Consider the following 13,813-nt stretch of genomic DNA (forward strand, 5'->3'; position numbering starts at 1 on the left):
CCTCCCAGGCGCAGGCTGCGGGACCTTGGGCGGCCCGCGTGGAAGAGAAGGACGCGCGACCCCCAGCCCCTCTGGGGCGGCCGCTTCGTAGCATGCACCCCGCCAGCCAGCGCCTCGCGCTCTGATCCTTCGGCACTCCGCGCTCCCGCAGCCATGGGCGCCGGGGGCGGGAGGGGGGCGGCAGCCGTGCTGCTGATGGTGGTCGTCGCCGCGCTGCTGGTGGGCGCCGCGGGCCACCTGTACCCTGGAGAAGGTGAGTCTGGGGGGTCCCGGAGTGGGCGGGAAGCCGCGCAGCTGGGGAGTGTACCCTTTGCCAAAATGGAACCACCCCCCGTTGTGGACGGAGTGCAGTCCTCCGTCGGAGGGCTGGTGGCCCGGACGGTTTCTCCGGCCTCGCGGGGGGCGGGAAGCCGCTGACCTTGGCCTTTGCCCGCCTGGGCTAGCGGCTCCAAGACCCGCATGCGGCCCTGGGCTGCAGGAACCTTGCCCTAGTGCCCGCCCTTCTGCGGGCGCCTCTCCCGAGAGCGCTCCTCAAACCCCCGTGTCTGGGCCTCTCCGAGCCCACCACCTGGCTCCAGAGACGGGACACACGTCCTCTCTGGGTCGCCTCCGAGAAGTAGGGTCATCGGACACTCTCGGACAGCCAAATGCCCCGGGCACAGACGGTTTGGAGTGAGAATCGAGGGTGACTGACTGAAGGCAGGGTGGTCCGTTGGGATCCCAGCAGCTTGGTGACGCTACCCCAGGGGCCGAGGAAGTGTAGAACCCGCCCCTTTCTTTCTGGTATCTAGACCCACGGCTACCCCTGACTTCAGTTCCATGTTTATACTCTGGAATTCTGTTTCCAGATGTCGGAGGCAAGCTCTAGCCCTTGGCAACAGCGCAGCTGTAGTAGCAGTAGTGTCGGCTTTTATGATTATTATAGCTAGTGTCGCCAGATGCCTCGGGCTGGCCGGTCTTATCTCTCTGGATCTCTGCCGCAGCCCGTGGAGGCTGATACTGCTGTTGGGCCATTTCATAGAGGAGTAAACTGAGGCTCAGGAAGGACACAGAATTCACTTGCCCCAGAATCAGAGCTAGAGAGAAGACAAACCTCTCTGGTGGTGCCAGGGCCCAGGGCTCTGCCCAGCTGCCCATGCCCCAGGAACCCCTGGTAACCTCCCTCCTCCACCCTTTTACCTGTCGGCTGGGCAGGTCTCTAACCTGTGGTCAGCCCAGCACCCCGTCCCCTCTGCCTTCTCAAGTCTCCCTCCTCAAGTCTCCCTCATGAGTGTCCCTGGGCTAGCAGCTCCCTGGTATGGGGAGAGGGGCAAGTCCCAGCATTTTCCTTGGGCTTGACAGCAGGTCTTTCTGGCTGCAGGTCAAGGATGGAAAATCCTTGAAGAGAATATAACTGGGGTTTCCCACCATGATGGCGGAGGCCCTGCTTTCAAAATATGTGTTGGGTTACTTCTTCAGATTTCTCCATAAAAGGAAATCAGTCCCGATGAGGAAGGGGTCAGGCAGGGAAGGAGCAGAAGTTCCTGAGTTGCCTGTCAGTGAGTGGGGATGCACGAGAAAGCATGTGGGGGCTCTGGAGTTGACAAACCGGGTTTGTGGAGCACCTTTGCCAATTAGGCGAGTCTCCAAGCACTGAGTGCCTGGTATACAGTGGGTGCTCCTCCAAGGAAAGGTAGCAGTGGATTTAGGCTCTTGTTTAAAAAAAAACAGAAACCCAGACCAGCTGTTAGATCTGTATCAGGCTTTGCACGTCCATGCCCATGTGTGTCTGTGTGTGCGTGCACACCTGTATATGTATGCGATTCCTTGCTCCTCTGTTCCTGGTAGCTTTAGTAATTAATAGTGGATTTGTGCCTGGGCTGGCTTTTCTGGTGGCTCAGATGGTAAAGAATCTGCCTGTAGGAACCTGGGTTTGATCCCTGGATCGGGAAGGTCCCCTGGAGAGGGGAATGGCTATCCACTCCAGTATTCTTGCCTGGAGAATCTCATGGACAGAGCCTGGTGGGCTACAGTCCATGGGGTCCCAAAGAGTCCGATACGACTGAACGACTTTCACTTTCAGGGGTCAGTGGATGGATTTACTACTTCTTACATGTTTATAGTTTCCACGAGGGAGAGGCTTATGTTTCTTTTGTTCACTGCCACAGTTCCAGAGTCTAGAGCAGCCCCTGACACCTAGTAGATGTTTGATAAATTTATTTTGACTGTGCTGGGTCTTCATTGCTGTGCTGGGCTTTTCTCTGGGTGTGAGGATCGAGGCTACTCTCTAGTTGCTGTGCATGGGCTTCTCATTCCGGTGGCTTCTCTTGTTGTGGAGACCAGGCTCTAGGGTACGCGGGCTTCAGTAGTTGTGGCACGTGTGCTCAATAGTTGTGGGTCCCTGGCCCTAGAGCACAGGCTCAGCAGCTGTGGCCCTCGGGCTTAGCTGCTCTGCAGCACACGGGATCTTCCCACACCAGAGGTCGAACCCCTGTCCTCAGCGTTGGCAGGCGGATTTGTCACCCTTGGATCACCAGGGAAGTCCTAAATATTTGTTCTAGATTCAACTCCTATCCTTCCTGTTCTCCCCAGGAGTCCAAGTCATGGCTCCTTTATTCTCCAGATAAAACCTAACTGCCACAAATATAAGCAAAGGCTCCGCAGGCGCTATTCTACACACTCTGCATTGATAATCTCGATTAATCCTCGCCACAGCCCTCTGAAGTAAGGTTTATCCTCCATTTCGAAGGTGAGGAACTTGGATGAGGTGGCAGTGCTGAGATGAGAAGCCCGGTTTGTTAATAAAAGGTTTCTTAACAGAAGGTTCTTCTTGGGACTCTGAGCCTCCCCGCCCTAACCCCTGTGGTGTAAAGGTTAACAAAATACTCTCGAATAAATGACATGTGATGCCCTTCAGAGGTTTGGGGTGGGGTAAGGAACTTTCCGGATCGTTGGTTAATCTCCAGCAGCAAGCAGTGTGGCATTCTGTCTGGGGTGGGGGTGGGGTCGAGGGAGATCAGTGGGATTTTGAAGGACTGAGGACTCTCTCCTCAATGTCACGTGGGATGTGCCAGCCCATTTCATCCCCCCTGTGGAGTCTCTGTGGCTTGGCTGAACTGGGCAGTGGTTTTCCCTCCCATGTCTCCTTGGGTTGACCCACTCTGGCCCGAGATGACCCAGGAGCACTGCAAAGTCAGAGAATGAAGGCAAAGTGGGATTAATTATAGTGGAAACTGAATCTTGGCGGGGGCAGTGAATTGATGAGTTGAGGTGCTAGTTGTTGCTTTTGGATCCCCCTTACATCTCGAAGGTGGAATCTAGTGTGTCTCTTGTGGGTTCTCCGGTGCACTCCGGGACCCTCAGAGCAGAACTTCTGCTCTCTGGGTCAGTTCTCTGAGGTTCTTCCTAGTCTTTGCTTCCCTCTTAGTGACCTGCCTCTCGACCCTGCCCTGCTCATTCATAGAGGTCACTGGGGGCGAGCCTCACCCCGAGGGACCCCACCTCACTCCACTTCCTCGTTGACATCCTTTATTTTTTGGCTAGAATAGACCTTCTCAATTTCCATGCTCTTGATCTATGAGGTTGGATAGTTCTTGGTTGCAGGATAGTTCTTGGTTGCAGGGGGTTGTCTTGTGTATCTTAAGATGTTGCTCACTGTCTGTGGTCTCTGACCAGTAGCAATGCCCCTCTCCAAGTCATGACCACTAAAATGTGTCTCCAGACACCACCAACTGTCCTCTGATTGAGAACCACTGCTTTTGGTGCTAGTGGTAAAGAACCTACCTGCCAGTGCAGGAGACACATGAGATGTGGGTTCAATCCCTGGATCAGGAAGATCCCCTGGAGGAAGGCATGGCAACCTGCTCCAGTATGCTTGCCTGGGAAATCTCCTGGACAGAAGACACTGGCAAGCTGCAGTCGATGGGGTCATAAAGAGTCAGACACGACTGAAGTGACTTAGTATGCAGGACACTTATCCACTTAGGTCCCCTCCTCTCTCCTCTCTGTTCAGGGATCTCCATCTGCCTGGGAGCCTTGTTCTTTTCAGCCTCAATACTCCCCAGGGTCCCGCTACCCACCACCCACCTTTTGCCTTCCTCTGTCAAGCCTCCCCCAACTGCTGATGGGCACTCATCACCCTTGCTCTCTCACTTTTAACCCACTGCTCTGCCCACAGCATCTGGCTTGTGTCTCTGTTGCTTTGCCCATGGTGCTAGCAAAAGTCGTTCCTCACCTACCAATGGCAGCCTCACCCCAGCTGACTTCTCTGGGTTTTGCTTTCCCTCTCCTGGTGAGTTTTCACCTGTACCTGGCTCCTCCCATTCTCTCTCTTCTTTTCCTCTGCTCCTTTTCTGGGCTTATTATCTTGGTCTGCATCGACGGCCATTCCCTACTCTGACTCTCTCTCTCACGCTCACTTGTTAATTTATATGTGGTCAAAGTCTTTAGAACAGGGGTCAAACCCTGCCCGCCCACGCCTGTTTTTGTAAATAAAGTTTTATTGGCAAGCCGCCATGCCCGTTGGCTCAGGCGTCCTCTATCACTGCTTTCGTGCTGTAAGGGCAGAGTTGAACGGTTGCGATCGCGTGGCTTCCAACAATATTTACACTTGGGCCCTTTCCAGAGAAAGTTTGCCGACTTTGGATTTAGAACAAACTCCTCGAGGATCGTTATGACATGCCTCATAGCTTGTGTGGTCCTGGTTCGACTTTGAATGAATCAAGTTAAATGAAACGCTCAGGAAAAACACTGTGTTTTTCCCTTTACAGAGCAAGCCTGATTAAAGAAACTGATATCATTTGCTGTGCTGAATGTATGGGTTCTGATGGTGAGAAAATAACAGTGATGTTCCTTCTTTGGGTGTGTGTGTGTGAGAGATCTTTGGGTTTATTTGTTTAAACCATCTTCTTGGCATCAAGTGAGGACTCTGTGCTATCAGCCCTGTCTCTAGTGCCAAGAGAAAGTGGTATCTGCTGGGAGATACCACTTGTGGGGACCTCTTGAGAACCCCTTATGTAAATTTCTATGAAGAACACAGTGGGAGTGACTCGCTTTATGTTTTGCGATTGGATCATACTTATGGTTTTTAAATTAAAATAATAACTGCATTCTCATTGCAAAAGAAAAATTGCACAAGTTTAGAGGGGGGAACAATAAAAGTTCCGTTTTGTCCCTAAAACCATTGTATTTCTGTCTTGGGAGATGACTACGCTGTGTTTGGGCTTCCCAGTGGCTCAGTGGCAAAGAACGCACCTGCCGATGCAGGAGACACAGGTTTGATCCCTGGGTCGGGAAGATGCCCTGGAGAAGGAAATGGTAACCTACTCCAGTATTCGTGCCTAGATAATCCCATGGACAGAGGAGCCTGGCAGGTTCAGTTCCCTGGGGTCACAAAGAGTCAGACATGACTGAGGTTGTACATGCACACACGCACACATATATACATATACATAGGTGTGTGTCCTATTTTGGTGTGTATCTTTTTGATTTAAATATTTATTTATTTATTTGACTGCTTCAGGTCTTAGTTGTGGTGCACGGGCTTCTCTCTAGTTGTGGCATACGGGCTCTAGAGCCGGGGGTTTCAGTAGCTGTGGCACATGGGCTTAGCTGCCCAGCAGCATGTGGGACCTTAGTTCTCCCAACCAGGGATCAAATCTGCATCCCCTGCATTGGAAGGCAGATTCTTAACCAGTGGACCTCCAGGGAAGTCCCTGTTTGGTGTGGATCTTTAAATATTTTTATTATAAAAATGGTGGTACAGTAAATCTGACTTTTTGGTGCGTACAGTTTTTGCATTTTAATCCCTGCATAGAATTGTGTAGCTGTCCCCACAGTTAGGACACAGAAGTGTCCCATCTACCACCACCCAAACTCCTTCTCCTGCTAAGTCGCTTCAGTCGTGTCCAACTCTGTGCGACCCCATAGACGGCAGCCCACCAGGCTCCCCTGTCCCTGGGACTCTCCAGGCAAGAACCCTGGAGAGTTGGGGCAATGGGGTGCCATTGCCTTCTCCGCAAACTCCTTCTAGCCACCCCTTTATTGTTATGCCATCCCTACCTCAAACCCCTGGCAACATTTTGCATCCCTAAATGGCAACCCACTCCAGTACTCCTGCCTAGAAATTTCCATGGATGGAGGAGCCTGGTGGGCTACAGTCCATGGGGTCGCAAAGAGTCGGACACGACTGAGCGACTTCACTTTCACTTTCTTTAAAGAAGATTTTATTTTAAATGGCTGCCTTTAGAGACATTCAACAGAGAAGGCAATGGCAACCCACTCCAGTACTCTTGCCTGGAAAATCCCATGGGTGGAGGAGCCTGGTAGGCTGCAGTCCATGGGGTTGCTAAGAGTCGGACACAACTGAGTGACTTCACTTTCACTTTTCACTTTCATGCATTGGAGAAGGAAATGGCAACCCACTCCAGCGTTCTTGCCTGGAGAATCCCAGGGACGGGGGAGCCTGGTGGGCTGCCGTCTATGGGGTCGCACAGAGTTGGACATGACTGAAGTGACTTAGCAGTTTTCCCTAGACTTTTAAAAGTGTCTTAATTCCTGCGACTTCCCTGGTGGCCCAGTGGCTAAGACTTCATATTCCCAAGGCAAAGGGCCTGGGTTTGATCCCTGGTCAGGGACTTAAAGCCACAATTAAGACCCAGGGCAGCCAAATAAATGAATAAATATTTTTAATAAGTATCTTATATTGGATCAATAGTCTTAAGCTTGAAAACTTCATTACTCATAAGATACTCATTTTTTCTGGATTCCATATTTGTGAATTCACCTATTTGTGAAAATTTATTTGGCATCCCCGGTGGCTCAGATGATAAAGAATCCACCTGCAGTGTGGGAGACCTGGGTTTGATCCCTGAATTGGGAACATCCCCTGGAGGAGGGAATGGCAACCCACTCCAGTATTCTTGTCTGGAGAATCTCCATGGATAGAGGAGCCTGGCAGGCTGCAGTCCATGGGGTCGCAAAGAGTCAGACACGACTGAGTGACTAAGCACAGTAAAGCACATTTGTAATTCCAAAATAAATACTCAGAGCTTTAATTGTTATTCCTGGACATGCACCAGGAGGCACAAGTGGCAAAAAATTGGGATCATCTGACAGGCATGTTCCAGCTCAGATCGAATAAGGTGACATCTTGCCTTCTTGTCGCATCTCTCCTGGTGTGGATTCATAAATCCCCAAGGATTAAGACAAACATCCTTAAAAATTTTTTTAATTGACGTATACTTGGTTCACAATGTTGTGTTAGTTTCTGGTGTACAGCAAAGTAATTCAGGTCTATATATGTGCACATTTGTTCAGTCTCTCCATCGTGTCCCACTCTTTGCAACCCCATGGACTGTAGCCCACTAGGCTCCTCTGTCCGTGGGATTTCCCAGGCAAGAATACTGAAGTGGGTTGCCATTTCCTCCTCCAGGGGATCTTCCTGACCCAGGGATCAAACCCACGTCTCCTGCATTGGCAGGTGGAGTCTTTACCACTGAGTCACCTGGGAAACCCTTGAGAGATGAGAGATGGCAGAGAGCCCCTAGCTGTTGTTTCAAGGAGCAGGGAGGTCCTCCTGTGTTCTGCTGACCCTGGTGCTGAGCCATTCCCCAGTGGCTGTCGGGGCTTCTAGAAACCTATTTTGTTTCCAGCAGAGTGAGATTCGTTCTGTGTTGCCCAGTGCAGACTGGATATGAGTTCCAGGTGGAGTTCGAGGCAGACTGATGAGGATTAAAATTTGATGTCAAATCAGAGCCTTTCTTTCGATTCATTCAGGGGATGGTGTCCCATCAGGTTGAGAGGGTACCTTCTGTTTCATGTTCAGGAAGACCAGGCTGTTAACAGGAGGTGCTTGCTTCTCTCCCATGCCTTTGTGAGAAGGTGGAAAACATAGGTACTTTCAAAAAACTGTGTTTATTAAGAGTGCGGGAAAAGGTAGTGGTTGGACACAAATGGATAAAGAAAGCAGGGCTCCCCTTGTTTTCTGATGGCCTTTCTGTGACTTCTTGTTGCTAATCTGTTTTCAACCATGGATCTGGTTTCCTTGCAGGAGATTAGAAAATGGATAAATTCTCACCGAGACGTTTCTTCCTAATTATATCCAGTTACATGGTATTGAAGACATCTGCTACTTTTTTTTTGTTATTGTTCTTACAAGTCTTCTCTTGGTTTTCTTGTTTAAAACTTTGTAATTTATTTTTGACTGCACTGGGTCTTCATCGTTGCATGTGGGCTACTCACTAGTTGCCCTGCGCTGGCTTCTCATCGAAGCGGCTTCTCTAGTTGCGGAGCACAGGCTCTAGGGTGTGCAAGCTTCTGCAGTTGCAACACTTGGGTTCAGTAGTTGCTCCACGGCACGTGGGATCATCCCGGACCAGGGATCAAACCTGTGTCCCCTGCATTGCCAGGCTGATTCCAAGAAAAGTTCCAAGACTTCTCTTGGTATTTTTGTCCAGTGTCTTTTGTGGCATCATCTGTACACATGAGGAGGTAGGACTCTTGAAATGGCATGGAAGCCCCTTGTAACCTTGTGGTTTGATGGGTGATGTCCTTGGGGTGGTCTATACAGAGGTATGGAACTGACTGGAGGGATTAGCCTAGCTGTTCTGGAGCTTTCAGAGAAGCTTGTGGGAGATATGGGTGTCAGGGTGACTGTGGGTCTTTGGTCCTCTCTCTGGTTCCCTGGTCTTAAATACTGTGCTCTCCAGACCTCCCATACCCCTTCCATCCTTTTATCCTCTTGATTTTAGCACATACTGCCATCACTTCTGCCTGCATCCACCCCTCTCCCCAAGCTCCGGGTCTACATCTTTCCATCACCCGCTGGATCCACATCCCAGAGCATCCCCAAGGCCCCCACAGACTCACTGTACCCCAGTCTGAGCCTGCTGTCCTTGCCACTGGTTCTATCTGGCCCTCTCCAGGTTCATCAAACAATGGTGCCTCACCCCCCACCCCCACCCCACCTCCCTGGGGACCGAGTCCCTGTTGATGCTGGTTCCTTAGATGACTCTGTGGTCTTGTCTGTTTCCTTTTGCACCCACCCCATGACAGGCCCCCTAGGCCAAGCCATAGAGGTGGTTCCAGAGTGCCCTGTCCAGTACCTTCTCTGCCCTACTACCAGAGAGATTTTTCCACTTGCTGCTTCGGTCCGACTACAGCTGCCAGCTCAATCAGCCCATCCCCCTGGCAGTTGAGCCTGGCCTTAGCTGGGCAGCATGTGGTCTCAACTCCCTGACTTCATGACTGCACTTCCTTGGGGTTCTCTCTTCTTTATGCGCTTGCGTTTGCTTCCTGTTCCCCAAGGACCTCTCTTCCTTCTTTTCACCCATGGATTCCTACTTTTTCCTCAAGGAACTGGGTCAGAGGCCTCCTTCCTCCCCTCTCTGGCTTCATCACCCACCCCATTCGCCTTCCCTTTCAGCACAGACTGGGTGTATCTTTCTGGGTCCCCACAGACATTGGTCTGCCCAGTGGAGGTGCGTTCTAGTGAAACGCTGACTACACGGTAAATGAAACCGTACTCTAAGTGTGGGTCGGAGAAGGGCTTGGTACATGTTTGTCTAAAGTAGGAAGCAGTCTATCCCGGAGTGGGCAGGTCCTGGAAAGGAGGGGAAAAGAACTGTTGTGGTCTGAATTGCTACCTCCCCGCTCCCCATTCATGGGTTGAAACTTTAACTCCTCAATGTGGCTGTATTTGGAGATAGAGCTTTTAGGAGGTAATTAAGGTTAAATGAGGTCATGAGAGGGCAGTCCTAAACCAGTAGGACTGTAGCCTCAGAACGAGGAGGGACTTCTCTGGTGGTCCAGTGGTTAAGACTCTGACTTCCCAATGCAGGGGTCCCAGGTTCGATCCTTGATCAAGGAACTAGATTCTACATGCCACAGCTAAAGATCACATGTGCTGCGACTAAGACCAGGTGGAGCCAAGTAAATTAAAAAACAAAACAACAACCAACAACCCCAAAGAAGGCAACTAATGGTATTGATCCTGGAACAGAGTGCTCAGAGGAACAGGTGGGGCTGGAGAGGTGACCCAGGATGGGTAGACGGTATGTTTGTCTTACGTGAATCCCTGACATATCCTTGGGGGCCTCATTTAAAATGCAGATTCACAGGCTGGGCTCCTAGAGACATTGATTCATTTGGTCCAGAGCTGGGCCTAAGAACCTGCATTTTAACATACACCACTCTCCCCCACCCGACCCCAGAATCACTCCAGGTGATTCTGATGGTCCACAGAGAATTTTTATTAAAGGAAGGGATACTCTATTTTAAAAAATATTTATTTATTTATTTATGGCTGTGCTGGGTCTTCGTTGCTGTGTGGGCTTTTTTTGCTCGTTTTGGTAAACAGAGGGTACTCTCCAGTCCCGGTGTGCAGACTTCTCATTACAGTGGCTTCTCTTGTTGCGAAGCATGGACTCTAGGGCGCTTGGGCTTTAGCCGTTGTGGCCCGTGGGCTCAGCAGTTGTGACTTCCGGGATCTAGAGCACAGGTTCAGTGGTTGTGACACATGGGCTTACTTGTTCTGAGGCATGTGGGATCTTCCCAGATCAGGGATCGAACCCGTGCCTTCTGCATTGACAGGCAGATTCTTTACCACAGAGCCACCAGGAAAGCCCTCCACTGAATATTTTGAGAAATGCTGTGTAATGGCTAAGGACACAGGTGTGGGAATCCTAAGGACCTACGTGTGATAGGCTGAATTTTGTCCTTCCCCACAAACTCACATGCTGAAGTCCCAACCCTCTAACATCTCAGAATGTGACTGTCTTTGGAGATTGGGTCTTTAAAGAGGCAGTCAAGGTAAAATGAGATAACCAGCGTGGCCTCTAAGCTAATAAGTCATGTGCTCAGTCATGTCCTTCTCTTTGCGGCCCCATGGACTGCGGCCAGCCAGGCTCCTCTGTCCACGGGATTTCCCAGGCAAGAACACTGGAGTGGGTTGCTGTTTCCTCCTGCAGGGGATCTTCCTGACCCAGGGATTGAATCCACATCTCCTGCACTGGCAGGTGGGTTCTTTAGCAGTGAGCCACCTGGGAAGCCCATTTGCTGATAAGACTGATGTCTTTATAAGAGGAGATTGGGACGCAGACACACCCAGAGAGCAAGTGAGGATGCAGGGAGAAGACGGCCGTCTACAAGCCAAGGAGAGAGGCTTCAGAAAGGATCAGTTCTGCTGACATCTTAATCTCGGACTTCTGGCCTCCAGAATTGGGAGAAAATAATTTCCTCTTGTTTAAGCCACCTGGTCTGTGGTCATTGGTTAGGGATGGCACAGTAGACTAATATGCTGGGTTTAAATCCCAGCTCTGTCTCCTTCTGGCTTCGTGACCTTGAGGAGGACATGTTTCTTTCCGAGCCTCAGTTTCTTTCCTCTTTGAGGAAATCTGTCTTGGTGACAGTTTGCCTGTTGCCCAGACCCCAGTCTTGTGCATCTCCCACCTCAGGGTATTTACTGCCCTTCTGTGTCCAGCCATTTCCAGAAGAATCCATCTCACACACTTTCGTTGTTGTTGTTCAGTTGCCAAGTCATGTTCAATTCTTTGAGATCCCACGGACTGCAGCACACCAGGCTTCCCTGTCTGTCACCATCTCCTGGAGTTCGCCCAAGTTCATGTCCATTGAATCAGTGATGATGTCCAACCATCTCATCCTCTGTCATCCCCTTTTCCTCCCGCCCTCGATCTTTCCCAGCATCAGGGTCTTTTCCAATGAGTCAGCTCTCTGCAAGAGATGGACAGAGTATTGGAGCTTCAGCTTTAGCATCAGTGCTTCCAGTGAATATTCAGGGTTGACTTTCTTTAGGATTGACTGGTTTGATCCCCTTGCAGTCCAAGAGACTCTCAAGAGTCTTCTCCAGCACCACAATTCAAAAGCATGAATTCTTCAGCACTCAGCCTTCTTTATGGTCCAACTCTTATATCTGTACATGACTACTGGAAAAACCATAGCTTTGACGATATAGACCTTTGTCAGCAAAGTGATGTCTCTGCTTTTTAATATGCTGTCTAGGTTTTGGCTGAAGTCAGTTTTAAGAGCCAGACTTAAAAGCAGTCAGGTGGAGACTCATAAGGGTATCTGGTACCTCGGTGTGCCCAAGTTATAATTTCTGAAGGGAATAAATCTGGGAATTGGTTCCAAGTAGCTTGGAGTGAAGAACTGACGCGTGTATGTGGCCGGACGCTGGTTCTCCTCTATTCTTCCTACCCTTCATCACATGATTATCATCATTTATAGATGAGGAAACTGAGGCACACAGAGATTAAATATATGACTCAGGATCATACTGTTGGCAGGTGCCCACGCTGGAGTGGGAGGGCAGATCTGTTGGGTTTCTCTCTGTCTCTCTTTAAAAAAATTATCTATTTTTGGCTGCACCAGCTCTTAGCTGTGCCACACAGGGTCTTCCATCTTTGTTGAGGCACGCAGGATCTTTACTTGTGGCATGTGAACTCTCAGTTGCCATGTGTGGGATCTAGTTCCCTGTTCAGGGATGGAACCCAGGCCCCCTGGACTGGGAGTGTGGAGTCTTAGCCACTGGGCCACTAGGGAAGTTCCCAGATCTGTTGGGTTTCTCGTGTGCCCTGAAACTGGTGTGGGTGGTGGCCTGACACCTGAACCCAAGACTTGTTGGCTAGGACTCCTGAATTTTGGAAGAAGCAGTGTTAAGACCGGAAAGAATGCAGAGAGGAACATGTGGCCCCGGAAGAGGCCACCAGGGAGCAATTTGAAGAATGTCTGAAGAATGTACAGGCTTGAAAGCAAAAAGTATAACTCTTAGCATTGTAAAGAAGTTTCAGAATCTTCTAGACCTCTCCCTCCCAGATCCTCAGTACTTATTTGCCATTTCCATGGTGACAAGAAAACCAGGGGGAGGGGACACTTTCCAAGATGGCTCTTGTATCCATCTTCTCTCCAACTGAAAAATTATAGATTCTTCTGGCCAAGAGGGGAACTCCAAGACTAGCACTGTCTGCTTTGATGGAAATAGTCTATAGTTGCATATCCAATATGGTGGCTACTATCCACATGGTGCTCTTGAAATTGTGGCCAGGGCAAATAGATTTTTACTTTAATAGTTTGTATAGTCAAAGCTGTGGTTTTCCCGTAGTGATGTATAGATGTGAGAGTTGGACCATGATGAGGGCTGAGTGCTGAAGAATTGATGCTTTTGAATTGTGGTGCTGGAGAAGACTCTTTAGAGTCCCTTAGACTGCAAGGAGATCAAATCAGTCAACCCTAAAGGAAATCAATCTTGAACATTCATTGGAAGGACTGATGCTGAAGCTCTAGTACTTTGGCCACCTGATGCGAAGAGCCAACTCATTGGAAAAGACCCTGATGCTAGAAAAGATTGAAGGCAAAAGGAGAAGGGGGCGACAGAGGAAGAGATGGTTGGATGACATCACTGACTCAATAGACATGAGTTTGAGAAAATTCAGGGAGATAGTGGAGGACAGGGAAGCCTAGTGTGCTGCAGCCCATGGGGTCAAAAACCGTCGGATGCGACTTAGACTGAACAACAACAAACTTTAATTCATTGAAACGTAAATGTGAAAAAAGGAAACATAAAGTCTTGTTTAACTTTAGTTGATTGAAATGTCAGGAAATCAACACTTGATTCTGTTATTGAACAACTGTTTTTGGGAGGGATACAAAGAACCCTACATTTTCAATGACTCATTTTGTGGAATATGCATATACTGATTGAGTATTTCTGATCAAAATTTAGCATCTAAATTGAGAAATGTTGCAAGTGTATAATACACGTGGCATTTGGGAGGCATAATGTGAAAAAAAATCTTGTAGTTTTTTTTTTTTTTTTTAG

At 49.5% G+C, this 13,813-nt stretch overlaps 1 protein-coding gene across 2 annotated transcripts in view; it reads left to right on the forward strand.

Moving 5' to 3' along the window:
- Positions 1–6: 6 nt before the first annotated feature.
- The window catches only part of INSR (insulin receptor), a 146,565-nt gene continuing 132,758 nt past the window's right edge, over positions 7–13,813 (forward strand). For both annotated transcript variants that reach the window (XM_010828303.1, XM_010828304.1), the window contains exon 1: positions 7–253. In XM_010828303.1, the coding sequence (XP_010826605.1) occupies positions 154–253 (100 nt within the window). In that variant the 5' untranslated portion in view covers positions 7–153. The remainder of the gene's footprint in view (positions 254–13,813) is intronic.

The sequence above is a fragment of the Bison bison genome, unplaced genomic scaffold (genome assembly GCF_000754665.1).
Source record: "Bison bison bison isolate TAMUID 2011002044 unplaced genomic scaffold, Bison_UMD1.0 scf7180017864492, whole genome shotgun sequence".
In the NCBI taxonomy this organism is placed as follows: domain Eukaryota; kingdom Metazoa; phylum Chordata; class Mammalia; order Artiodactyla; family Bovidae; genus Bison; species Bison bison.